The sequence below is a fragment of the Heterostelium album genome (assembly GCF_000004825.1).
Source record: "Heterostelium album PN500 unplaced genomic scaffold PPL_contig8, whole genome shotgun sequence".
Lineage (NCBI taxonomy): Eukaryota > Evosea > Eumycetozoa > Acytosteliales > Acytosteliaceae > Heterostelium > Heterostelium album.
Window position 1 is genome coordinate 512,188 of NW_008805085.1, and position 24,865 is coordinate 537,052.

At 30.5% G+C, this 24,865-nt stretch overlaps 14 protein-coding genes across 14 annotated transcripts; 8 read left to right on the top strand and 6 right to left on the bottom strand.

Moving 5' to 3' along the window:
- Positions 1 to 1,722: 1,722 nt before the first annotated feature.
- PPL_03857 (uncharacterized protein) lies at positions 1,723 to 1,902 on the top strand (the record flags this gene model as incomplete). The annotated part of the gene is made up of 1 exon (XM_020574772.1): positions 1,723 to 1,902. One exon carries the CDS (start codon positions 1,723 to 1,725, stop codon positions 1,900 to 1,902), a length of 180 nt encoding a protein of 59 aa, XP_020435186.1.
- Positions 1,903 to 2,187: 285 nt separating this feature from the next.
- PPL_03858 (TIGR01589 domain-containing protein) lies at positions 2,188 to 3,496 on the top strand (the record flags this gene model as incomplete). Its single annotated transcript, XM_020574773.1, has 3 exons — positions 2,188 to 2,518; positions 2,630 to 3,145; positions 3,225 to 3,496. 3 exons carry the CDS (start codon positions 2,188 to 2,190, stop codon positions 3,494 to 3,496), a joined length of 1,119 nt encoding a protein of 372 aa, XP_020435187.1.
- A 115-nt stretch (positions 3,497 to 3,611) lies between these two features.
- Positions 3,612 to 4,458, bottom strand: pop5 (Rpp14/Pop5 family protein; the record flags this gene model as incomplete). The annotated part of the gene is made up of 2 exons (XM_020574774.1): positions 3,612 to 4,195; positions 4,281 to 4,458. The coding sequence occupies 2 exons, from the start codon at positions 4,456 to 4,458 to the stop codon at positions 3,612 to 3,614; spliced, it is 762 nt and encodes a 253-aa protein (XP_020435188.1).
- An 807-nt stretch (positions 4,459 to 5,265) lies between these two features.
- Positions 5,266 to 6,209, top strand: PPL_03860 (uncharacterized protein; the record flags this gene model as incomplete). Its single annotated transcript, XM_020574775.1, has 2 exons — positions 5,266 to 5,602; positions 5,782 to 6,209. The coding sequence occupies 2 exons, from the start codon at positions 5,266 to 5,268 to the stop codon at positions 6,207 to 6,209; spliced, it is 765 nt and encodes a 254-aa protein (XP_020435189.1).
- Positions 6,210 to 6,603: 394 nt separating this feature from the next.
- PPL_03861 (uncharacterized protein) lies at positions 6,604 to 9,234 on the top strand (the record flags this gene model as incomplete). Its single annotated transcript, XM_020574776.1, has 6 exons — positions 6,604 to 6,994; positions 7,073 to 7,182; positions 7,246 to 8,048; positions 8,132 to 8,486; positions 8,548 to 8,755; positions 8,825 to 9,234. The coding sequence occupies 6 exons, from the start codon at positions 6,604 to 6,606 to the stop codon at positions 9,232 to 9,234; spliced, it is 2,277 nt and encodes a 758-aa protein (XP_020435190.1).
- A 61-nt stretch (positions 9,235 to 9,295) lies between these two features.
- On the bottom strand, positions 9,296 to 10,956 carry wdr4 (WD40 repeat-containing protein; the record flags this gene model as incomplete). Its single annotated transcript, XM_020574777.1, has 5 exons — positions 9,296 to 9,965; positions 10,040 to 10,152; positions 10,234 to 10,393; positions 10,474 to 10,629; positions 10,715 to 10,956. The coding sequence occupies 5 exons, from the start codon at positions 10,954 to 10,956 to the stop codon at positions 9,296 to 9,298; spliced, it is 1,341 nt and encodes a 446-aa protein (XP_020435191.1).
- A 564-nt stretch (positions 10,957 to 11,520) lies between these two features.
- On the bottom strand, positions 11,521 to 13,256 carry PPL_03863 (SET domain-containing protein; the record flags this gene model as incomplete). Its single annotated transcript, XM_020574778.1, has 3 exons — positions 11,521 to 11,733; positions 11,974 to 12,365; positions 12,449 to 13,256. The coding sequence occupies 3 exons, from the start codon at positions 13,254 to 13,256 to the stop codon at positions 11,521 to 11,523; spliced, it is 1,413 nt and encodes a 470-aa protein (XP_020435192.1).
- A 116-nt stretch (positions 13,257 to 13,372) lies between these two features.
- Positions 13,373 to 15,161, bottom strand: PPL_03864 (uncharacterized protein; the record flags this gene model as incomplete). The annotated part of the gene is made up of 7 exons (XM_020574779.1): positions 13,373 to 13,720; positions 13,807 to 14,056; positions 14,135 to 14,322; positions 14,399 to 14,651; positions 14,732 to 14,796; positions 14,868 to 14,999; positions 15,063 to 15,161. 7 exons carry the CDS (start codon positions 15,159 to 15,161, stop codon positions 13,373 to 13,375), a joined length of 1,335 nt encoding a protein of 444 aa, XP_020435193.1.
- A 514-nt stretch (positions 15,162 to 15,675) lies between these two features.
- PPL_03865 (DUF4282 domain-containing protein) lies at positions 15,676 to 16,280 on the top strand (the record flags this gene model as incomplete). The annotated part of the gene is made up of 2 exons (XM_020574780.1): positions 15,676 to 15,773; positions 15,905 to 16,280. 2 exons carry the CDS (start codon positions 15,676 to 15,678, stop codon positions 16,278 to 16,280), a joined length of 474 nt encoding a protein of 157 aa, XP_020435194.1.
- A 239-nt stretch (positions 16,281 to 16,519) lies between these two features.
- On the bottom strand, positions 16,520 to 17,868 carry PPL_03866 (WD40 repeat domain-containing protein; the record flags this gene model as incomplete). Its single annotated transcript, XM_020574781.1, has 5 exons — positions 16,520 to 17,132; positions 17,224 to 17,290; positions 17,367 to 17,446; positions 17,584 to 17,663; positions 17,806 to 17,868. The coding sequence occupies 5 exons, from the start codon at positions 17,866 to 17,868 to the stop codon at positions 16,520 to 16,522; spliced, it is 903 nt and encodes a 300-aa protein (XP_020435195.1).
- Positions 17,869 to 18,999: 1,131 nt separating this feature from the next.
- On the top strand, positions 19,000 to 20,096 carry PPL_03867 (uncharacterized protein; the record flags this gene model as incomplete). Its single annotated transcript, XM_020574782.1, has 2 exons — positions 19,000 to 19,659; positions 19,752 to 20,096. The coding sequence occupies 2 exons, from the start codon at positions 19,000 to 19,002 to the stop codon at positions 20,094 to 20,096; spliced, it is 1,005 nt and encodes a 334-aa protein (XP_020435196.1).
- A 278-nt stretch (positions 20,097 to 20,374) lies between these two features.
- On the top strand, positions 20,375 to 22,957 carry PPL_03868 (uncharacterized protein; the record flags this gene model as incomplete). The annotated part of the gene is made up of 1 exon (XM_020574783.1): positions 20,375 to 22,957. The coding sequence occupies one exon, from the start codon at positions 20,375 to 20,377 to the stop codon at positions 22,955 to 22,957; it is 2,583 nt and encodes an 860-aa protein (XP_020435197.1).
- A 417-nt stretch (positions 22,958 to 23,374) lies between these two features.
- On the top strand, positions 23,375 to 23,908 carry PPL_03869 (ankyrin repeat domain-containing protein; the record flags this gene model as incomplete). Its single annotated transcript, XM_020574784.1, has 2 exons — positions 23,375 to 23,774; positions 23,856 to 23,908. 2 exons carry the CDS (start codon positions 23,375 to 23,377, stop codon positions 23,906 to 23,908), a joined length of 453 nt encoding a protein of 150 aa, XP_020435198.1.
- Positions 23,909 to 24,238: 330 nt separating this feature from the next.
- On the bottom strand, positions 24,239 to 24,820 carry PPL_03870 (HAM group protein; the record flags this gene model as incomplete). Its single annotated transcript, XM_020574785.1, has 2 exons — positions 24,239 to 24,427; positions 24,506 to 24,820. The coding sequence occupies 2 exons, from the start codon at positions 24,818 to 24,820 to the stop codon at positions 24,239 to 24,241; spliced, it is 504 nt and encodes a 167-aa protein (XP_020435199.1).
- Positions 24,821 to 24,865: the final 45 nt, after the last annotated feature.

The following is a 24,865-nucleotide window of genomic DNA, read 5'->3' on the forward strand; positions in this document are numbered from 1 at the left end:
TAGGTCATAGTTTTGTTGTATTTTAAATGTGTATGAAGGGTGTGTGTTGGGATCACTGCTTCTTAGATTAGAAGTAAGCCCAAAAGTCATTTCCAAAGCCTCTTGATATTAATGTATTCCATTTTTGGACCGTTTTAGATAGTCTTAAATTCGAAAATCAGGGGGTCATATATCATTTTCACTTAAAGTCAAAAAAGATATTTAAAAAATTAATGTTGTTTTAATTGTAGTTTATTGGTTTAATATTGTCTGGTGTAACCTCACAAATTCTATCAAATACATCTTCCCAATCTAATGAATTGATGTATTTGAACAAGTGAAAAGAACCTATGTTTTGTGATGTTTAGATAATTGAATTTCAATGTATCATATAAAACCAAATCAATACAACTATTGCTTTTAGTGACTGGAGTGTACTTCTACACCATAGTGTAAATACAATGTGTCATTTTAAATTCTATAAACTATTATTTAAACAAAGAGAGATCTAAATATAATATCTTTGATTATTATTATTTATTTTTTTTAAACAAATCTAAATTGAATGAGTGAAGCATATGTTTATCTTCTTCTAATTAAATACTAATAACATTTAACGTTTTTGTTTCTAAAACATTTATCACAAAGATTTTTAGACAAATCTAAGGCAAGATTATATCCAGTATCAGATCTAACCAACAATTTACCTAATGAGTTTGATATTTGTTTGTTTCCATGTCTCCTCCAATCTTTTTATTATTTTTATCCACACCTTCATTTTTAGTTACACCAAATAAAAATTGTTTTAGTTCGTACGATTACACAGTTAGACTTCTATAATAAATGAATTAATAAAATATAATACGAAACTTATTGGTTTTAAAACCAACTTTCGAATATGAAATATGTTCAAAATTAAACCAAAAGTTATTTCAATCGGTAGATCAATGGACCAAACTAGAAACACTGAAATTCTACTTGGTGCACTGTTCGAAAACCATAGGTAATACCTACTATCGATTCTTGATTCGTGCGAGGTTAGACGCTGTTGCGTGTGGTCGTCTGGATTTGGTGAGATGTCTCGATCATGTTCAACCGGTTGTTATCGCTAAACACTCAGCCTCTGGAGATAGCGATTCAATATAACCGCTACAATGTAGCAGAGTTTATCATCACTCGAAAGATTGACAGTCAAACACATCTAAGTATGATCTGGTCAACTGTCATCACTATGATCGTGGCGAGATGCTTGAATACATCATCAAACACCAACAACACCCAAGAATCATGCAAGGTAATCACTCGATAGGAATGTTAGACAGAGATGCCGTCGCCAAATTCAAATTCTCGTGTCTAACCGTGATACTACAATACAAACTTGAAACACCGTTAATCATAGAGGTCAATTCAAAAAAGTTAATAAAAAAAATAATTGTCTTTTAACAAAATATTTTTTTAAACATAAAATAAAAAATTAAGAAAAATTAAAAGATAACAAAAATTTATTTCCAATCCAAAAAACAATTTCAAAATCAACCGGTTAATTATGTTTATATTATTGATAAGAATTTAACTTTCTTTAAATATTATTTCTATAAAATTTTTTCTGATGTCGTTTGAAGATTTTTTTGTATTTTTTCGAAAAATTTTAGAAAAATATTAAATTAATTTGGATGGGGGTTAGCTGACGACACACTTACCAAACAAGACTCTTTCTTTAATCATTCTTGAAACATTTTTAAGATGACAACAAACAACAGTAGCACCACTGCCAATGAGTTAGGAGATCAAGAAAAGACATTGGCAATTTCAAAGGATGAGGCTGCAAAAGTAAGTATAACTTTAGAATCAATCAATCAACTTTGGTATAGAGAACAAGTTCTTTGCTGTCGTCACCACCCATTTCCGAGCTTGAACTCTTAAAGATGTTGTGAATCGCTATTCATTCATGGTATTAAAATAATAATAAACAAATGTTTCCGTATATTCCACTACCGCAACAACAACATCAGCAAAAATCAAGAAACATAGAAAACTAAGAACAACTTTTAATTTAATTAACGACTCTTCAATAACAATCATGATACTTATTATCATTATTATATTAAACTTAAATAATAACAAAATCATTTTTTGTAAATACATCATCTTCTATCTCTACTTTCTATCTGTACATTTATTTATTTATCTATGTTATCAAGTATTAAAATGTGGTCAAATAATATACCAGCACCATCATCATCAAAGTCTAGGTCTAACTTTAATGAGTTAGAACCTTTACCTCACTCTATATTTCGTAATAATAATAATGTACAAACAACAAATCGACAACATCATAACCAACTTCCAAACCTTAACAATGAAATGATATCGAGTGCATCAGAAGCATCGAAACTATTACCATCGATCGCTAACCTTCTTTTCTCAATAAAGATACAACAATGCATAGAAAAGTGTTTCACTCTCTACCTGACAAGAACAGAGATTATCATTACCCTACAGAATCAATTCGGTGTTAATCCCTCTTTTTCAGAAGCAAGTAAGTAAGAAGAAGATTTTTACTTTTTTTTTTTTTTTTTTTTTTTGAAGTTTTGTTTACAAAGAGTTCTAACTTTTTATACTTCTCTTTTCTTTTCATTTATAATAAAAGTGTTATTGAATTTAGAAGCAAAGAATCCAGATTTCTTTGATATCTACTATAAGAGATTGAAGATCAAAGAGCAAATCATTGAATTCAATCATTTGGCTAGTTTACAATTAAAGTCATTGGTCAATAGAAACAATAACCCTCTGACAAATAATAATAATAATAATAATAACAATGGTAATAATGTAAATGGAAATGGTAATTCACTGCAACAACCATTGAATACCCAAATACCACTGACGTCCAACGATAACTTTACATTCCAACACCACCACCACCACGATCCACTTTTAATCAACACAAACTTTGAGAGCAACGATGCCACCTCAACGACAACAACCACTGCAACATCACTTGCAAACCTTCAAGATCCAAACAACAATAACTCAACCAACTTGGATACATCAAATAACAACAATACTAATAATAATAATAACAATGTAAATAGACAAATCTTCCAACAATCAACTACTGATGTTTTATCTTTATTCTCAAGTACTTCTGCAACTAATAATAATAGTACGTATAGAATGAAAAAAAAAAAAAAGTGTAAAAAAACAAAGAAAACAATATCTTATTTACTTAATGTTTATTATAGATTTTGGACTTACAGACACATCAAATGTATTTGATCAATCAGGCTTTGGTATGGGTCCAATCGATTTCTCATCGATACCACTGAATTCATCATTTTCATTTGCACTAGGTGGCAATGACATGAAAAACAGTCATATGAACAATGGTTCCGACACTGACAAATCAAACACCAATGGCATGACTGCTGGTCAAAACGATCTTAGAAAATCAAACCTCTCCTTAAATATATCGATAGGTGGTGAATTAGACTTTTTTGATTCTAATAAACTATAAAAAAGCAAGCAATTTGTAAATTAAATAAATAATGTAATTAAAAAAACATCTTACAAAACAAAACAAACTTAATCTACTATTATTAATGAATATAATATATACAACTCCTACTATTTTATTTCTTTTTTGTTTCTTTAACTTGTTGTTTTGGTTTCTGTTGTTTTTGTTGGGATGATGGTTGTTGTTTAGATTGCTGTTGTTTAGGTGGTTGCTTAGATTGTTGTTGTTTAGGTTTTTGTTTATCATTGTTTGTATCCATGCTATCAATAGATTCATCATGATTATTTATATTATTATTATTATCGTTGTTGCTATTGATAAGGTCATCGTCATCGTTATTATCACGATCATCGAAACCATCGTCTTCATTATCAGACTCTGTAAGATTAAGTTCTATTCCCTGTTGTTGAGATTGTTGATTATCTATATTGCCACTACTAATGCTACTGCTGCTGTTTATATTATATAGTTCATTCATTGCAACTAGAGGATCGAATGATTTAACGAGTAGTGGCTTTCCATATTCTTTCAAAACAGACTTTTGACATGACTTTAGTGAACCACCGACATGCAACACTCTAAAATAAGTGAGAAAACCGCAACACTCTGTTATCATTGATAGTACAGTCCAAAGATTCCGATATTGTTCGAAATTACATCTTAATATCATTGTATTAGTTATTGAATTACAATAAATGACTATAGAAGTAGTAGTAGTAGTAGTTCAGTTATTAATATCATATATTTCTATACAATTCAATTGATTGATTCATTTTATAATTACTCTTTAATGACTTTATATAGGCTTGAGTTGTTAGAGCACCTATCAGTTCTCTTGATTTCTGCTCTATCCAATTGTGAATCCACGATAACGATAGTGTTGGTCTAACAGTACCATCTTCGAGTACCTCTTGATGCCAAATCACTTCAACCATCAAATATCTAGTCTTTAATCTCACCATTTCACTCTATTCTACACTCTACCTACTTTTTAAAAATAATATGATATCTTTTAGTTTTTGTTCATTTTTTTTCAAATAATCTCATTGCAATGATAAACAATTTTTATTTTTATTTTAATTTGTAACATTTTCAAAATGTTAAGATCGATCTTTATAAATAAATCAAATCATCAAATTAATTAATAAATTTATTTTACTTTTATAAAAATTAACAAGATTTAAATAGGTATCTTTAAATATCTATATCTATATCTATATCTCAATAATATTTGAAGTTAATGTGTGTGATTGAGGGAGTCAGTTTCTTGAAATCAAAAATACATTATAATGTCGGTTGTTTTAAAATAAATAAACTTCTGCTATTGATTATGACTATTGCGAAAAATTCTATTAACCATATTAAATTTGGTTTGAAAGGATACATCGTTTCAAGAAATTTTTTTTTATTATCATAAAAAAAAAAATTGACCAACCCAATTTAAGATTAATCAATGGGTTTTGCCTCTGCTTGTGTGATTATTTTTTTTTAAATTTCTGTCAATTTAGATATTTTGTTAAAATTAAAAATGGAATACTTGTTTATTCCCTCTATTGTCACCATCTAATCAGTCAAATAATCAATCAATCATTCAATCAACCAAAAAACCAATCATATACTTGTAATATTTATTTATTTATTTATTTATTTGTAAATTATATATTTTTAATCCAAGTATGTACTATATTAATATTTATTTTTATATTGTTGATTTCTTTTTTTATTCTTATTAACTTTGAAAATAATTAACTAAATTAATTTTTAGTAAAATGTCAGCACCAGTCAATTGTGAAGAATGCCAAAAGAAAGTCTACCCATTGGAGGCTCATACTGCAGTTGGTAAATCATGGCACAAGCACTGTTACAAGTGTTTCGAGTGCAAGCAAGTATTGAACTTGAAGACCGCTCAACCACACCAAGCCTCCCAACGTATCTATTGTAACACTCATTATCCAAAGGAAAAAGCTACCCAAGTCGCTGACTCTTTGGCAGTCAAGAATGCCACAAACGCACCAAAGGTTAATTTGGTAAACAACCAAAAGCGTGGAGACGACATGGAGAATCCAATTCAAACCTCTGACACAATGCAACTTAACAATGCTAGAAGTAATTATTATAAATATAATTGGAAAAGAGTGAGATGAGAGAGAGGTTCGTGTGTGGTTAGGTTAGATTGAGAGTGAGAGTGAAAGTGAAAGTGAGTGGAAAATTGAGTCAAATTAGAAAAAAAACAAACATTAATAATAATTAAAATATTTATTAATTATCAATTAATAATTCTATAGATGCACCAAAGGTTGAACGTCTTCCACCACATCAAAGAGATGATCAACATGTTAAACCAATTGGAACTTTGGATATGGCACATTTGAATGCCATCAATGCTCCAAAGGTCGGTACTGTCAACGATCAAGTTAGAAATGTAGATGCACCAATCGGTGGTATCGATGTCACTCTCAAGAATGCCATCAACGCACCAAAGGTCGGTACTGTCAACGATCAAGTTAGAAATGTAGATGCACCAATTGGTGGTATCGATATGGCTACCCAGACCGCTATCAACGCACCTAAGGTCTCTGCTTACAACGAGCAAATCAGAGGTACTGGTGATGCTCCATCCCAAGCCATCGATCTCAAGCTTCAAAATGCCATCAACGCTCCAAAACTGGACACATACAACAACGAGATTAAATCAATCGAACGTGATGTTTAAAATAAATAATAAACATTTCAATAATCGATATCCGACTATTATTCGAAAAACAAATACATTATTATTTAAAATGATTTAATACTATTTAAATCAAAACCAAATATATTTAAAGACAATAAATTAATCAAGAGAGTTCATGTCCATTCTAAAAATATTGGAGATATTCTTTTATTCTATTCCATTTATATACAAAAATAATATTATTTATATGAAAGAAAAATGGTTAACATTTATTTAAATGATTTATTTTTTGAACTTCTATTTTTTGACCCCCCTTGTTTAATTTTTTTTAAAGTGATTATAAAGGTACCAAATTTGGATCATGATTTAAACTAAATTTAGTTTTATTTTATTTTATTTTTTAAAACTAAACTTATATTGTTACTTACAGATAATGTCAAAACATCGAAATGATCATTTTAAAGATAATTCAGATCCTGTCGATGATGGTGATGATGAACTTACCAATGAAGATGACGATGATGATCATATCTCTGTAGATTCAATCGTACAAAAAAGAAAATCAAGACATCTCAACAATAGAAATAGTAGTAGTAATAACAAGAATAAACATGATAAAAATAATAACAAAATTAATATCGATAATAAATTTAATAGTAGAAATCTTGGTATATTTGAATATCTAAAAACAGAGGTTGAATCTTTAGGTTCTATTGTAGCTGATATAGTATTAGATTTCTTTAAAAATACAAAGTTTGTTATTTTACTATCGATACTAGTTCATTTTGCAGCCATCTATCTTTTATTTACATTGCCAACAATGGGTAACTATCACCCTATTCAAAATTATCAATAATCGTTACCAAAAGAATTACAACTAATCTAAATAAATCAATTATAAGGCTCAAATACTTATGTTTCAGAAAAGAATCTTCAATGTACAGTTAAACCATTTATTACTTCTGATTTCTCAGAAAATGCAATCGAATATGCCAATCAATTTAATACTATAGTAAGTTTGAATGATTTGATAAATAAGTCTGGTTGGTTGTATTAATGTTGTTGTTGTTGTTAGTTTCCATCTAGTAGATCAGTTGGTAGTATAAATAATATAAATAGTGCAATGTGGATAAGAGACGAGATTGAAAAGATGGGTGTAGAAACACAGCTACATTATTTCAATAGTTCATTTGGCAATGTTGGAGTGAATGTTATCGGTGTGAATAGGGCACCAAGATCACTTGGAACAGAGTGTTTTGTTCTGACAACATCGTTTGACCAGTGGCACAGTGGTGGTTCAGTTGGATTCTTACTGGCATTCCTCAGCTATCTACAAACCACATCGTGGCAAGCGAGAGATGTTTTGTTTGTATTTACAAGTGAAGGTGGTGAGAGTAATGGTGGCTCGATGATGGACATAAGTGGTATCTCTGTTTGGTTGAATGACTACAATCAGCCGCCCATAGGTTGGACAGGTTCTGGTGCACCGCTGCTGCGTGCCGGTCAAATCTACGGAGCAATTTCACTCGATCGCATTGGAAATAAGATTATGGAGAAATTAGTAATATACCCCGAGGGACTGAGCGGAGCACTCTCGAATCTCGATATCATCAATGTTGTCACTACCACTTCGTATCTCAATGAGATACCCGCTGGAATAATCACTCAGTTTGGCGAGGAGGATGACGACGGTTCTGTCAATGGACTTCTAGTATTCATGTGGAATTCAGCACTTTCAATGCCACGTTCCAATCACGCTATCTTTACTCGCTATGGTATCAACGCTGTTGGTGTCAGTACCTATTCTAATCACACTGTTTGGGATATGGATTTCTTAAATAATCCACTTCATAAAGAATATAATAGAATTGGAAATGAGTAAGTAACTATTACATATATTTTTACAATATTCTTTATGTCGAAAGATTGACTAATAAAGTGAACACTTTTGTTGTAAATAGTGATTTTATAAATCTTAGTAATGAAACTATGTATAATATGGGAAAGATTATTGAAACATCATTGAGACATCTACATAATGCTGATGAACAGTTACATCAGAGTTTCACATGGTATATGATGGCAGGTGCCGTTTTCTTTATTGATTTGGGACAGGCCTTGTTACCTCTTATAGTTTTTTCAGCATCGTTGGGATTGATATTGATTTCTATGATGGCTTCGTTTGATGGTCTCAACTACAGTGTAATCTATTCATTACCATGGACATTTTCACTTATTACATTCTGTTTGATGGAACTTCAACTACCTAAAATATTTTCGAAACTTCATTTGATACCATCAAACAAAAATTTAATTGTAAATATCATCATTAAAAATCAACCTATTAAACAAACTTTATATTAATCTATTTATTTAGCCAGCAAATTTACAAACAACAGGAATACTCAGTGGATATACTATTGAAGATCAAATTATTATAGTTGCAGCTCTATATATTTTAGCATGTATTTTATTTTACTTTACAATTCTATTGCCACTATCGAATTACCTGACATCAATCGTTTCAAAGTTTAATGGTAAACCAAAGAATCAATGGGCTGGATTACATTCCATTCTTATTGCTTGTAAGTAGTGTTGTTAACAACCGATAAGTTTTAAAATGTAACATCATATTAATTAAAATCATGATTTAGACTACTCTTTATTAAGTTTAATGGGAATGATGTTAAATAATCAGTTCTCATGTCTATTTATTGTCATTTCGATACCAACATTACACTTTACAACCTATATACTGATAAAGAGATCATCTGTATTCATTAGATCACTCTGGATGGTATTGTGTCTGCTGTCACATCCATTATTTTTGGTATTTGAATGGTGGGGAACTAGTTCTGTTGGCTGGAAGCGAACATTCATTGGAATAATCATTGGTAATGAATGGGGATTCCTCTTTTGGCCATACTTTATATTATTACTACAACCAATGTGGTTGGGAATGTTTAAATTACTATTCCTAACGCCACCAAATGATGAACAACAACAACAGGAGAAACACAATGCTTATAAGCATCATAAATCAAATAAACTAAAACATAAATAAAATAATCTAACGTAGATTATTAAAACAAAACAAATTTTTTTTTATTTTTTAAATTAATTGTTTATTTGGTTTGTTCTTTTGCACCTTCGACGGTCATCTTTCTAAGTTTGATTGCTTTTTCATCTTTAGAATCTTCATCTTCCTTAACTTCTTCTTGAACCTCTGGTTCATCTTCTTGTTCTTCATCATCCTCACCATCATCTTTGCTGTCTGCTTTCTCTCTCTTGTTGAGTGTCAAATACTTTTTGTATTGAATCTTCATCAAGAATTTGAATGATTGCAAATTGTTAACGGGTGCAAAGCTGTGTGTATTGATTTTCTCTACGAATGCTTGGTCGAGAGAGTTGGTAGCTGTGTCGAATGCCAACAACAATGGTGTTGACTCTTCACTGGTGATGGTTGGCACCAACAATCTGCTACCTACAACAACGCAGTAGGACAATGGTTGTGCTGGAAGGTCAACAGTTGGTAGTTGCTCCAAGTTGTTGGTCTCTCCATTGAATTTATAACAATATAACGATGATTTACCTTCGATCGATAGGTATAGAGTGTTGTTTACGATTGCCAACGGTAAGGTAATAACTTCATCGACGGCTTGACCGGCTTGCTTCAAATCTAACGATTGCAAAACCTCACCGCTCTTCCAATTCCAAACTTTGACAGTACCATCACCAGAACCTGAAACAATAATCTCTGGCTTGCTTGGATTGAATATGAATTTTGATACGAATCTAAATTGAACAAGATTATTGTTAGTTTCAATGAACTTCATAGGCAGATATTAAAGTTTAGTTTATCAACTTACAAAGTATGTCCAAGACAGAAGTTATTGATATCAAAAGTATTTGGATAGTTACTAACTCTGATCTTCTCATCACGATCCGATGTAAGTAAATAATTGTAACATGGTGAGAATTGCTAAATATTTAAAAGTAAGTATATCAATATAATGCTATATATATATATTTATGCTTTTCAGTTTAACTTTATAAAACTTACTGTATCGGTAATAGCAGAGAAATGACCAAGTAACTCTGTTCCATCTTGATTATCTGGACCATCTAGTTTATAGGAGAGAACATCACCAGTCTTATCTGTCAAAATAATTGTTTTGTTATCTTTTGGTAAAACAGATGACAATATCTTTAATTTAGTTGAGCTGAATTCAAAAAAAAAAAAAAAAAAAAAAGTTAAATATTCTTAGGTGTCTATCTGAACGATCTAAAATATGTGACCTACACTTGAAGAGATTGAATCCATTTGTCATTGATGTTTTGTGGTTTCTTCCAGATTGTAAATGTCTTTACTTTCGATGCTGTGGTGATGATAGCTGATGAATCATGAGTGAATGAAACTGAATTTAAACTCTCGTTTTGAGCGATTTCATTTAATGAACTATCACTATCATAGGCGGGAAAAGTAAAAAGTTAGTATTTAAAATGCTTTACTCAAATTAACATGTTAAACAACAACTAAATACCTAAGATTGAAGGAATATAAGATATCACCGACAGAGAATACTACAATGTTCAAAACACTTGAGTATTGGATAGTTGAAATCGGTGCTTTAGCAAAATTATATGGGATCAAGGTTTGATCATTATAATGATTGTTTTTTTCTTTTTTAACGTTATTTTCTTTATTATCGTTGTTTTCTTTGTTGTTATTTTTAGGTTTCATTGCTGGAGCAAGCTTTCTTACTGTTTGTTTTGTTCTTGCCATTCTTTAAAATTATAATAAGTTCTATCTATTAATAATCAAAAGTAATTTAAATCTAATAAAAAAAAGTAATAAAGTAGTTTCAAAAAAAAAACGATCAAAAATTTAAAATTTTAAAAATAAAAAAAAACGAAAATCAAGTTCAAATATATATTAGTTTTATTGAAAAATTATCTGATAATTATATAATTAAAAACAACAACAACAACGATGGTGTCTAAAAAAGAAATTATTACAATCTATAGATCTATTTTAAGAAAAGCAAATAGAGATTTACAATTTTCAAATTATGAATATTTCAGATTCAGATTATCAAAGTCTTTTAAAGAGCCTGTTCCAAACAAATATATCTTAACTAGAAAATATCAAGTATGTATACATGATACTATTGTTTTTTATTGAATTTAAAACTAATCATAAAATATTTTAAAAAAGGATGCATTATACCTTCAATCAAATTTGGGTAATTTGATGTAAGAAATAAACATATATATAATAAATACTATAGATTGTAAATAAAAATTAAAGAATGAAAAGAAATTATTATAGTCATTTATTTAATTATTATTAGTTTGGTGTTGTTAATTTCTTAATTTGATTCTTAATGAGTACTGTATTTTCGTTGGTTTCACCATAACATATAACTGCGCATTCGTATGCTTTCTGTAGGTATCTGTTCGATTGCATGAGATTGTCTTTCATTGCTTTGTTGGATGCGATTGTTGCTTGTGCTTCGCTTTCATTCATCATTGACTGTACCTCCTCCATCTTTGAACCGATCTGGCTAATGAATAGTTTCTCGTAGAGATCGGCAACCAGCTCGTAACACTCGACTAGCTCACCGGTCTGTGCGCGCAATATCTTCTTGACGATCTTCTTTACCTGTTTGCAATGATGAATGGCATCACGGAATCTCTCCAGCTTATCGAGACAATTGGTCATGTTCAAATGATGTTGCAGTCTGAGTACGTGGTTAGTGTGTAGTTGCTCGAGTGTCGCAGTGTACTGTGGCTGCTCTACCTGCTCCAAATAGGCATTGGGATCGACTCTCCATTTCTTCTCATTGATTGTCTGTTTGAGTTGATCGATACCTTTGAGTTGTTGAATGATACGGTCGTTCTGTTCTTGACGACAACCCAGACAACGCCAGAGACGTGCCAACACATTGTCTTTCTCATTGTAGCTGATAATTGGTGAAACCCAACCCTCTTGACAACTCGGACATTTGAACGACGACAAATAACGACCACACTCTGTCGGATCTTGACAACGTTCACATCTACAATAGAAATGCTTGGATTGCAACAACACCTGTTGTCTTTCAAAGGTCGGTTCCAACAAATCTACATAACTATCAAATATATCTCCACCTTGCTCAATATCCTGAATACATCTCATCTGTAATTGATTATCTGTAAACAAACATTGTTGTTGTTAGCATTTTCAACAATCGTTAAATATAAAGTTGTTGTATTCTTAATTTATCAAAACTTACTTTGAATGGAATAGAATGTATTTGGTTGACAACTATGATTGAGTAGTGCAGCTTCATAGAAGAATCCGTTCGATACGATAATAGAGTTCTTGGTGGATGCGAATGAGTTGACCATTGTGGCGCAGGCAGTGTTGATGATCTCCTGTTTGGTGAAGAATGAGAGGAGTGTTGGATCAATATGTTTGTCCTCTTGGAGTAACTCGATGAATCTATCGGCAAAACGACTGGTCTGTTCGAGCCATTGTGGTGCACGCTTCTCGAATTCCTGTTGCTGCACCGATAGTGTACCGACACCGCCATTGTAGAGCTCAGACAGTATGTTCTTCTTTAGCAAGATTCTCAATACCAACAGTGAATGTGAGAGGTCATTCTGCACATCGACCGTTGCTTGTGCAACCTTTACAACGAATGAGCACTCCAATTGATGAACCATATCATTACAACAGCTATCGCTACAGAACCACAATCCACATCCATAAGAACATTGTACTCTTGCAATAGTAACTTTATTTTCATTACCCTCATTATTATTATTATTATTATTATTATTATTTGATGTATTATTATTATCTACAGATGAATTACCAGTTGTTGTTGCTGCTGCAGTTGTTGTGTTTGGTACTTGTTTCATCTCCTTACAACAAAGTGAGCACATAGATGCATTTGCAATGTATTTTGTGACTGGTATCGAAGCGAATGAAGTCTCTTTGAATAGGAGATCTCCCTTCTTCAATGATTGACAAGCAACTACATGTCTACCAATGAATCTATCACTATTATCTATTATCCTGTATTTATTTATTGACATATTATATTGTAAATAGTTAACAAAAAAAAAAAAAAAAAAGAAAGAAAATGATCTTGCTTGACCGACAGCAAGAAAACGAAAAACGATCGATTTTTTGATTAAAAAAAAAAAAAAAATTAAAGTCTCTGTCTCTTTTTATTATTACAATCATTGTTGTCAGATTTCCTTTTAGTATCGATATTCTTTAATCTACTTAGTATATTACTATCTTGTATTTGTGATGTGAATTTAGTTATAGTACCATGTTCTGTTATGATTGTGTAGAATCGACTTGCAATGATGAGATCAACAACGACTAGATGTCCTGAGTTTAGATAGCTAGTGATTGTATTTACTAGATTATCATTAACATCGCTTCCAACAGATTCCAAAATTTCTAACAATAATTCAATTATACCTATTTCTACCATGTAATCTATATATTCATTCTTTTCCATTGTAATAGAGAACATAGAGAATATATCCTATGAATAGCAATAAACAAAAATATAATTAGTACATATAATTATTTCATTCATTTATATGTTCTTGTTCTTCTTCTTCTTCATACATCATTATCTTGAATAATTAGATGTCTACAATGATTTAGTACCAATCTTAGAATATTAGATTTGACAGCCAAGTGGAACGGTGCATTGGCTATCACTAAGATAGCAATCCTTCTAATATTTTCATTACTGTGAGTTATCAACGGTTTTGTACACTCTAACAATGACTCATCAACTATTGAATGACTTTTATATTTCGATGCAATCTGTTTATTAATATAATATAAAGAATATAAAACTTTTTCAATTATTCTAAAAATTTAACATATAAAAGTTATTGTTCTGTAATTAGTATTAATTTCTAATATAAAACATTTACTTATGTCATACCCTGTTGATAGATTAGGTGTTAAGAACTTGATGAATCGATTCGATATATCTAAAGTTGATAAAAATTTGCATAGTTTATTGTTAGCCGTGAGTACAACCCTTTCAAGTATGAAAAGTATATCGACGGCTATGTTGAAATCTGATATTGTATCCATACATCCTATTAAAACAGGTAGAATCGTTTCAAACTAAATAGGTAATGTGTTTATAATTATAATTAATAGATTGTAATATTTAATTAGTATTAATTTAACGACAACTTACGTGAGGAGGTATATCTGGGTCATTAAATATATGCGATGATGATAATATCTTGATACAAAGTCCAACATAATCGGTATGATTGATGCCCTTTTTAATTAGACCAATTATCTTTTTGTCGAATTCACTATTTGAAAAGCTTAATGTATTATAAGATTCGAATGTAGTATCTCTTAGAAACTTAAATGAAATATTCATGCATTCCAGTGATTTCGTTGCCAACTCCAAGTTTGGTAATGTTGAAAGTTCAAGTAACCTTTATTTAGATAATATTTATATTAATATCTACAACAAACTAGCCTTTTAAATCATCATCATTAACATTCTAAAACCTACACATCAGCAATATTATATGCTAGGAAAATATCTCTTGATATGTTTGCATGTTCTTTAATTGCTAACTAATAATATTAACATTATTTTCATTATTTAGATCAAGATAAATAAATATAATCAAAAATAGGATAATTACATTTGTGATGATCGATAGTATTTCATATTTAGATTGAAAAGAGTATTGTCCAAATTGTAGTATATCAAAGAGTCGTGAGAAAACTTGAAAACTATTCATTTCATCAATCATTCTAACTTTGATTCTCCAATCCTAATTAGATTACAATAATATTAGTCACAATGACTTTATTTGGTGTTAAATTAAATTACATACTGCATCTTGAAAAAGTAATCTGACATCTTTTAGTGATTTCTCAAGTGTATGTATATCCTCTGAAAATAAATCATTAATATAAAAAGACAGTGATGTCATATTATTATTATTATTATTATTTTACTGTTGTATTATATATAAATAAATCATCTCAAAAAAAACAAATAAATTTGATTATACATTCATTCTTTCTTTCCAAAAATAAATCCGAGGAAAATGCAAACAATCTTTGTTTTGATAAAAAAAAACTTCCAACAAAAAGTTTATTTTTTAATTTAGGATTAACAGATCTATTATTATTATTATTATTATTGTTAATAAATATTATTAAGTGTTGACTTTGTAAATATAATATATATTATATTTACTTAAGTATCTGAATATGTTTAGGTTAAAAAAAAATAGGTGGTCAATAAAATAATCTTTAAAATCAAAGATAATAGAATAAATTCCACAAATATCTTTATTTTTCTTTTTTTTTAATTTTTATAAAAAAATTTGAAGACAACCAACAACAATTTTTTTTTTCAATTTTTAATTAATTGTGTTCACTCCAACAGATTATCAATATTTAATAAAAATATCGAATAATATTATATATATATAAATAACAATGAACTCAGGAAAATACGTCGGTCTTGGTCCAAGAGATACCTCGGAATCACCATTCCCAGATACTTATTTAAATTGGAGAGAATTGATTTACTTTAGGTATGTTTCTGAATTCAATTGACAATTATTGTCATTAAGATTATTATCATTATAATAATTCACTGTGTACTAATAATAATAATACAATTGTTAAATATTTATTTGTACACCTATAAACATATTATATATAGATCATGGCAAGCAGCAGGTTTAATTCCATTTTTCTATTATTTCTGTTTGATTTTGGCAGTATTCTTCTTTTTGAGTGAGATTATTATATTTACTATTGCATCTGGTGCTGGTGGATTCTTCTTGGGTCTTCTTTATGGAACATTACAGTTGTTGGCCACCATTTTCGCAGCAAGAATCGGTTGTGAAGTGTTGCTCTCAATCTTTGACATCAGAGACAACATCTACAAGAGCTCTGTCAACTCTTCCGCACCAATCTCACACCACCAACCAACCTCCTCATTCCCATCATCATCTTCCTCCTCTGACTACAACGCCCAACAAAACAAATACCAAGAGCCATACAACTCTGGTGCACCATACCAAAACAACCTCTAAACTAAAACAAAACAACAATCAATATTAAAATGATAATAAAATTGCATAAATAATATTATTAATATATTATATTATCTATTTACCTATACAATACTTCTATGATCATAACTTAACATAACATAACAAATAAAACAATCTATGAACTTATATCTTAAGAATATTAATATAAAATATCAATATTAATCTTTTAAACTATTTTTTTATTTTATTGATTATTATTATTATTATTATTATTATTATTATTCTAATGTTGATGGTATCCAGAATGAAAGAGTTGAACAAGCAGATGCAGCCATCATCATCTTTGGGTTCCATTGTACACAACCTACCTTCGAGGTATGACCACCCCACACAGCGACTTCCTCGCCGGTCAGTGTTCGCCAGACGTGAATGGTACCGTCTTCACTACCTGCAATGACGTACTGTGTGTCGGGTGTGAAAGATGCTTCCATTACCGATGCATTGTCATTGGTGAACGATGTGAATGTCTGTACAGTCTGTCCGTAGAACGAATCGATGAGGAATATAGTGTTCTCGGTGGTGGTCAACAGTATGTATTTACCGTCGTTCGAGAACTTCATCGAGGTCCACTCCACCGGGTTATTATACTGAATGACAAACGACATGAAGGGTCCACGATCATAGTTACGTGCATCAAACAGCTTTATAGTGTTGGCAGAGACTGCCGTAGCCAGAATCAGACCCTCTGGGTCATACGAGACTGCCGGTCTATTGTTTCTTCTCATGATACCTTGACATGTACTAGTTCTCAAATCCCACAATCTAATAGTATCATCCAATGATCCAGACATAAACGTATCTTCTTTCGGTGACATTGATAAAGATACAACTCTTTAAATAAAAACATTATATAAGATCGATTATTAGTCTATCATCTATAAATATCTATCAACCTAATCTAATCTATCTAATCTATCTTTACCTATTTCTATGACCTTTAAAGTATCTAATATATTTATTATCATGTAATGAAAGATATCTAAGTGATTCTAAATTGAGAGAGTGTGATATTTAGTATGAAATGATTATATATATTTGATAAAAGAGATTAGATGAATCATTTACCATCCCAAGCATTCTTTGATGCACATAAAATAGCATTATTATGATGTGTAAATCTTATTAAATCTACACCATACTTTTTACTAAATATACTTTTTTGAGTGCTGTTGTCGAAGATGATGATGATGATGATGATGTTAGTGATCGTTATACTATTTTGTAGGTTTTTCATATTGAACAATGTTTGATTGGTACTCACTCTCCAGAGTTTATATTATACAAGTGAATTGATTCATCATCTGATGCTGTTACTAATAGTGTACCATCTTTATAGAAATCCATTGAGTTTATAGGTGCTGTCTATAAATATATATATATATATATATATATATATATAATGTACATTTTATATATATATTATAATCAAATGATGTGATCGTTTATTTTATTAAAATGAACAGTCAAATTATAACTTGATGAGTGAAAGATATGATATACATACGTTATCTTCTTTAAATAGTTTACCTATACCCATAGAGGATATAGATACATCTGTAATTTTCATCTTTTATTATTTTAAATATATAGATAGGTTTTTTTAAAAAATACAATTAGTTTGATTGATATTCATTTATTTAAAACTGAAAAGTAACAATCAAATCAATTCAATCATATGATAATCAATCAAACTTCAACAAATTTGGATATTATCGACAGATTTTCAATGAAATTTCTGAAAATAACAATACAATTATTATGGTATTACACATTTATTAATAATACATTATTAGATACAACATATAAGTATACAAATAATAAATATTTACAAATACGATGATATTTCTTTCAATTCAAGTTTTGTTTTTGTTATTAACCTTTAATTAAATAAATTAATTCTAGAATTCTTAGTAGGGGAAATTTATTTATCTAGGTTTGCTTTGCTATTAAAAATCTTTAAATTACCATTTTTCGAAAATTAATTTATAACTTCATCAAAATAAAATTAGAAATAAATTTTAAAATTTAAATCAAAATTCTTTGATCATTTTTAGCACTTTTGAGAACGGTTTGAAGTGTTTTTGATCAATCCATTAGTTCCAAAAATGTAGCAAAGAAAGATCTTTTCCCCATTTCTATTGAGATCACTTAACACCTCATCATCAACCCATTATTTTATTCTCAAAAGAGTTGTTAATAGATAGATAGATAAAAGACAATAAATAATAACTATATAATAATATTATTATTATTGTTTTATATTATTCTTTTTTTTTCTTTATATTAGAAGTAGAAAATAACAATGGATTATATTAGTATAGTTGGTGATAAAGGTGTCGGTAAATTATCTTTTTTCGAGATGATACCTAATTTCAATAGTAGTCAACATCGATTTTTCTCAAAGAGTGTAAAGAACTTGGTGTCGATCAACCATTTTTCTAATTTTTACTATCACCTCACTTTCAATCTGCGTAACATCACTCATAATAATACGGAAGGCTACAAGCTCGGAAATGCGTTCATCGTTATGTTTGACCTCTCGAAACGATCGAGCTTTGATTCAATCTACAAACACTACGAGTATATCCGTCGCTTTTCGAATCCCACCCTTAGACAACCACCAACCATTCTCCTCGGAAATAAAAGTGATCTGCCGCGTGCCGTCTCCAAAGGCGAAGCGATAGCGTTCGCACAGAAAATGGGCTCGATGGCATACTATGAGACACACCGTGGAAATGAAAATCAAGAGTTTCTACTACGCACGATTCTCTCTTACTTCATGCTTGCCAAAGATCTGTCGATGGCCACACCAATTTCCAGCTATAAAACGGTGCTATCGAACCTCGGAGCCTATCCACTGGACATGACCATTAAAGCATTGTTGGCAGACAATAGCAATGCCGATGATATCACCGTACTGTACCAACAGCAATTCCAAAAGGAAATGCAACAACAACAACAGATTTCCGGTCGCCAAACCCCGATTGAACCACTTAGAAAAATCCTAAACAATGTGGTTATCAGAAAGATAGTGTTCACCCAAATCAAGACTATTCATCTTAGAATCGGAGCAAAGAAATTTGGAAACGATGATTACCATCTACTTTACAATGGTTATTATACCGACTTTTCAAAGAGAGTGGCCAACGGTGAGAATGTAGTCGTTTCCACTGGACACCCTGGATTCTATATGTTTATTCGTATGTGTCAGGACAGAGAACTGGTCAGACATGTTCTACACCACATTGTCAATCATGATAACGATGCACCATTTCAACGTATTCTAGATCAATGTTGTATAGTTGGTGATTTCGAAACCATTCAATGGATATTTAAAGTAAAGAAAATATTACCATCTGTATGTGTATCTTATATAAGAAGAATAATAATAATAATAATTTATAATTAGCAATAATTATTAACTTAAAAGTATGTAATTTATATTTATAGGTTGTTGGATTAAGATATTCAGCTTTATTTGGACATCTTTCTATTTTATCATTCATGATCGATAGGTTGATATATGATTCAAAGTCTAATTGGGATGAGGACGAAAAGAATCATTTAATCAACCTTACCATTCAATTTAATCGATTCGATGTCAAAGGTTACTTACAGCACTTCCTCAAAAAGAAAGCAAACATATCAGTTCTTAAAAGAGTAAAGTTTTTTTTTAAATCCTCCAATACCAGAAGAGCACTATCCAATCTCAAAAAGAACACGGAAATTCCAAGTTTTAAACATCGACCACAACGGACTGCTATTGTCAGAGGTGATAATACAGTTGTAATTTAAATCAATTCAAAATTGTAATTTTATAAATAATCAAACCAATGTATATTTTTTTTACTTTTTCACTTTTAAAAACAAGATCTTGATTATTTCCTTTTTTATCAAAATATCTGCTTATGTGATGGTTGTATATATAACCAAAAACAATCAAGAAAAATTCTCAGAAAAAAAATAAATTTGAACAAAGTGATCATATGATTTTCAAAAAAATAAACGATTAATAGTTTATTCATCACAATATTGTATTTTTTTAAACAATATGATATGTTGAAAGATAAGAAATGAATAACAGCAATAATAATAAAATAGATCTATTATTTCGATGTATATTTAATAATATAATCTTAAATCGAAAGATAATTTCATTTATTCATGTCAACAATAAATACAATTTAAAATACAATGAAGTTTTACAATCGTCAAAGGAGTTGATCTATCATGGTTACCTCAACCAACTAATACAACTCATTGAATCATATGAATCTAGACAATTCATTGGTATCTACACTGTCTACATTGAACCATACTTAAAATTTACAACAAGACATTTAAATATCTTTTTATATATATATCAAAAGTTTTTTGTTATTAATAACAACGATAAAAGTATATTTTCAGATCAACAAATATTATCAGATAGAACAATCATTTATGCAACAAATAATAACAATTTACAAGTATTGAAATATTTATTGGAAAATATATTTATAATAAAGAAAAATAATAATATAAATATCAGTAGCAATAATAATAATATTTTGGTTGATGAGAATACCATTTTGTCAATAAAGAAAAAGATTGAGCTCTCTTTGATAACTGCTATCACAAATGGATATATAAATATTGTTAGATATCTTTATGAAGACGGATTCATTGCAGAGTGTAACATTGACAGGAAGGAGATATCGTTGGCTGTTGACAAAGCATGTGCAAATGGGTATTTAGAGGTCTTGACTTTTATATTTGAAAACGAAAGAGATTCATTCGATACTCATATGATAATATCATTATTAGATGTTGTTAGTTCGAATAATCATATAAACATTGTCCACTTTCTGTTTGACATTGTCATTAAGGATAAACAAAACAACTACTATATCAGCGCCAAAACATTTCAAGCAATATGTAAATACGGTCACCTGGATATGTTTAAACAATTAATACAATACCATAGATCAATCAATGGCAATATGTCTTTAGGTAGTTTAATTGACTCTGCTGCTCTTCATGGTCATCTCGATGTAATACAATTTATTAGTCAGCAAACTGATATCGTTCAGAGTTGCAGCAGTGACGCTTTGGATAAAGCATCAGAAAATGGTTGGATTGACGTTGTGCAGTGGCTTCATCAAAACAAAACACAAGGATGCACAAATAATGCTATGACATCGGCTGCTGCCAATGGATTCTTGGACGTCGTTATTTATCTTCACGAGAATAGAACAGAGGGTATAAAAATTTCCGCAATGGAGAGAGCAGCGCTTCATGGTAATTTGGATGTTGTGAAATTCATTCATTTCCAACGAAAGGAGGGTGGAAACGCTTCGGCTATGAAGTCGGCAGCTCACTGTGGACACCTACCAACAGTTCAATTTCTTCAACAGGAACGATCGTTTGAGGAGAATCGTCCGTTTGAAGCGTTTCAAGAAGCAGTTAAAACTGGCCATTTCGAGGTAGCAAAGTATCTTTACGATCATAATCATCAACTCTTTCCACAGGATCAAGTGTATTTGGCATTGTTTTCACCAAACTATGATATTGTCAAGTATTTGTTTATCGAGAAGAACTTGTCATTGGCGGAACTCCGAGTGTTTCAAGTGAAAAAGTTGGCGGAACATACAACCATCGATCATTTGAGACTAATTAGAAATCAAATGCCTCATATGTTTAAACCGGACCTCATTGACTACGCTGCCAAGAATGGACACATCGAAATGACAAAGTATCTTCTCGATTGTTTCAACGGTGCGAAGTTCAGCAATGCTCTTTGCAAGGCACTGTCGAACGATCATTTCGTCATGGTTGAATATCTCATTTCGCAATGTGACTATGGTCCTTCTTTGCAAATAGATTTGGTTGGTATTATCAACCATGCCGTTAGAACGAAAAAGCTTGCACTAGTCGATCGACTCATTCGCAGATTGTTGGAAGCGAATCTCGTCAAACAACGATATGTTCTAAACTATTTGGAGCCGTATGTTGATAACCTGATTCGAGAAGGTCATTTGTGGGCATTCATCCTACTCCTCAACCACAAAGTTATTACAACTCTTTCCAGAACCCTATTGGATAAAATATTAAGATGTAAACACTATCATCTTGTCAAGTTTTTCAGGATCAATCTTCCGCATATCTGCACAGAATCAACCTTGACTGCAGCAGTTGGAAATTTCGAAATTTTGAAATACATCTTCTATGAATATCGCGATCGAGTCTCATTCAACTATACCAATGTTCTCAGGGAAGCAATCAATGTTGGATCGACAGATATTGTAAAATTCTTGCATGACTATAATGATGGCTATAATGTTATCTTCAAAAAAGAGTGTATGGATTACGCCGCTGAACTTGGTCGACTCGATATAATTAAATTCTTACATGAGAATCGAACAGAAGGATGTTCAACAAAAGCAATGGATTTAGCTTCGATGAACGGCCATTTAGACACAGTTAAATTCTTACACGCGAATCGAACAGAAGGATGTACAAATAAAGCGGTCGACAATGCATCAGTCTATGGGCATTTCGAGATTTTAAAGTTTCTCCACGCGAATAGAACGGAAGGCTGGACATTTGTAGCATACACAGTACCTAGTTCTAGAATTCCAAGTCAATGGATAAAAGATAATCTTTACCCAAAATAAACTATAAATTTAAGCATTTAATATTTGGCTTGACTGTTTGTTTATAACAAAAATAAAATGTTCATAATTTATTCATTAATTATAAGTATATTCTTGTAATCAATAAAAAAGAGAAATAATTATTATTATAATTTGAAAAAAAAACAAACTAAAGATAGAATAGATTTGTTAAAAAAAAATACCCAAAAAATAATTGTGATGAGATGCAAAGCCAAAAAAATTCAAATAATCCATCTCTTTGAAAGCCACTCAAAAAAAATTTTTTGTCAACATTTTGGGTCTCATCATCTTCACTAAAATAGTAAACAGCATAATTTTTTTTTCCACAAAAATCATTTAATAATAAAGTTGTAATTTTAAATAAAAAATCAATATTAATAATTTGTAATAATAAATAAATAAAATATATATAAAGAGATGTCAGACGAACAATGGGTAGTAAATAACAGATTGATCGACGCTGCCAAGCGTGGTGAAGAAGATAGTTTGGAGGCATTCATTTTGGATCAAGAGAATAAAGTAAATATCAATGCAAAGGATGCTGTTGGACAGACCGCTATGCATTGGGCAGCACGTAATGGACACGACGGAATCATCAAGATTCTCATCAAGTACCGTGCAGGTCTCAATGTTGTCGATCCACAAGGTGAATCACCAGTTTTCAAAGCCGCATTCAAAGACCACGTCGATTGCATTCGTCTACTGGTTGCGACCGGTAAGATTGATTTGACCCTAAAGAATAAAGATGGTCAAACACCATTAAACATTGCCAAATCCGAAGGTGCTCGTAAATTATTAGTACCAAAAGCTATTATCAGTATGTTTTTAATCAACAATGAATGTGTTACATATTTATCAAAACTCTAATTATTAACAATCTATTTTATTTTTTCTTTAGCATCTGATGATGAAGATGAAAGTGATCCAGAAGATAGTGATAGAGAAGATTAAACGATAGCAATAATAATATAACAAAACAGAGAATATAATACATATATAATAGAGCATTAGATATTTGATAGCTAGTTCTTTTCTTACTTTTTTTTTTTGAATGAAAAAAAAACACTTCTTTCTAAATCTTCATTTATTCTATCAATCAACTTCCTCAAAAAAAGGTATAAAACTAACTGTACTTTTATAATAAAGTGATAAAAACAAGATTTTATTTATCATTATTATTTATTATAATTTATAATATCCACCATAACTTGTACATCGATGGTTAAAGTTTAAAACTCCTTATTGGTTTGTGTGTTTTACTTGTAAATATACATTATTTCTTTATCTCTTTTTGTTTGGTAAAGGGTTCATCGGTGCCCAATGTATACATTTAGGATCGATTCTAGATGATTGCTTTGCATATATCTTTAAATGTTCTTCTATAGCCTTCGGTGTAACAGAGATAATATGTTGACCTTTCCAATATCTAATTAAATTGAGTGATTGTAATGTACTAATAATATCTTCAGTCTAAAAAGTGATTGATTGAAATATAATTAGTTAGTCAGTTAGTTTGTTATCAACTTTTTACATATATATATATCATACTCTTATTGATGTCATATTTGATATATCAAGAATAGATAGATTTCCTTTATGTTTACGTAGAATCTCCAAGAGTACTTGTGTCCAATACGATCTGAAACTCAACAGACCCAAGTCGGATAGTGGCTTCTCGGGTGCACCTATTTTATGCTCTTTCTTTGAGAGCTCATAGGAGAATGAAATCAACAGTTTACCGAAACCTTTACGTTGGAATGGAGGTAGCGTTAGGATACACGCGAGATTGTAGCCGTCCGGTGAATCTTTCTCCTTTGAAAAGTAACCGACCATATGACATCCACGTGCATCACACTCGGTCATAATGTAAAAGAGAAACGGTTCGACGTCGTAGTAGAGTGTCTTGTG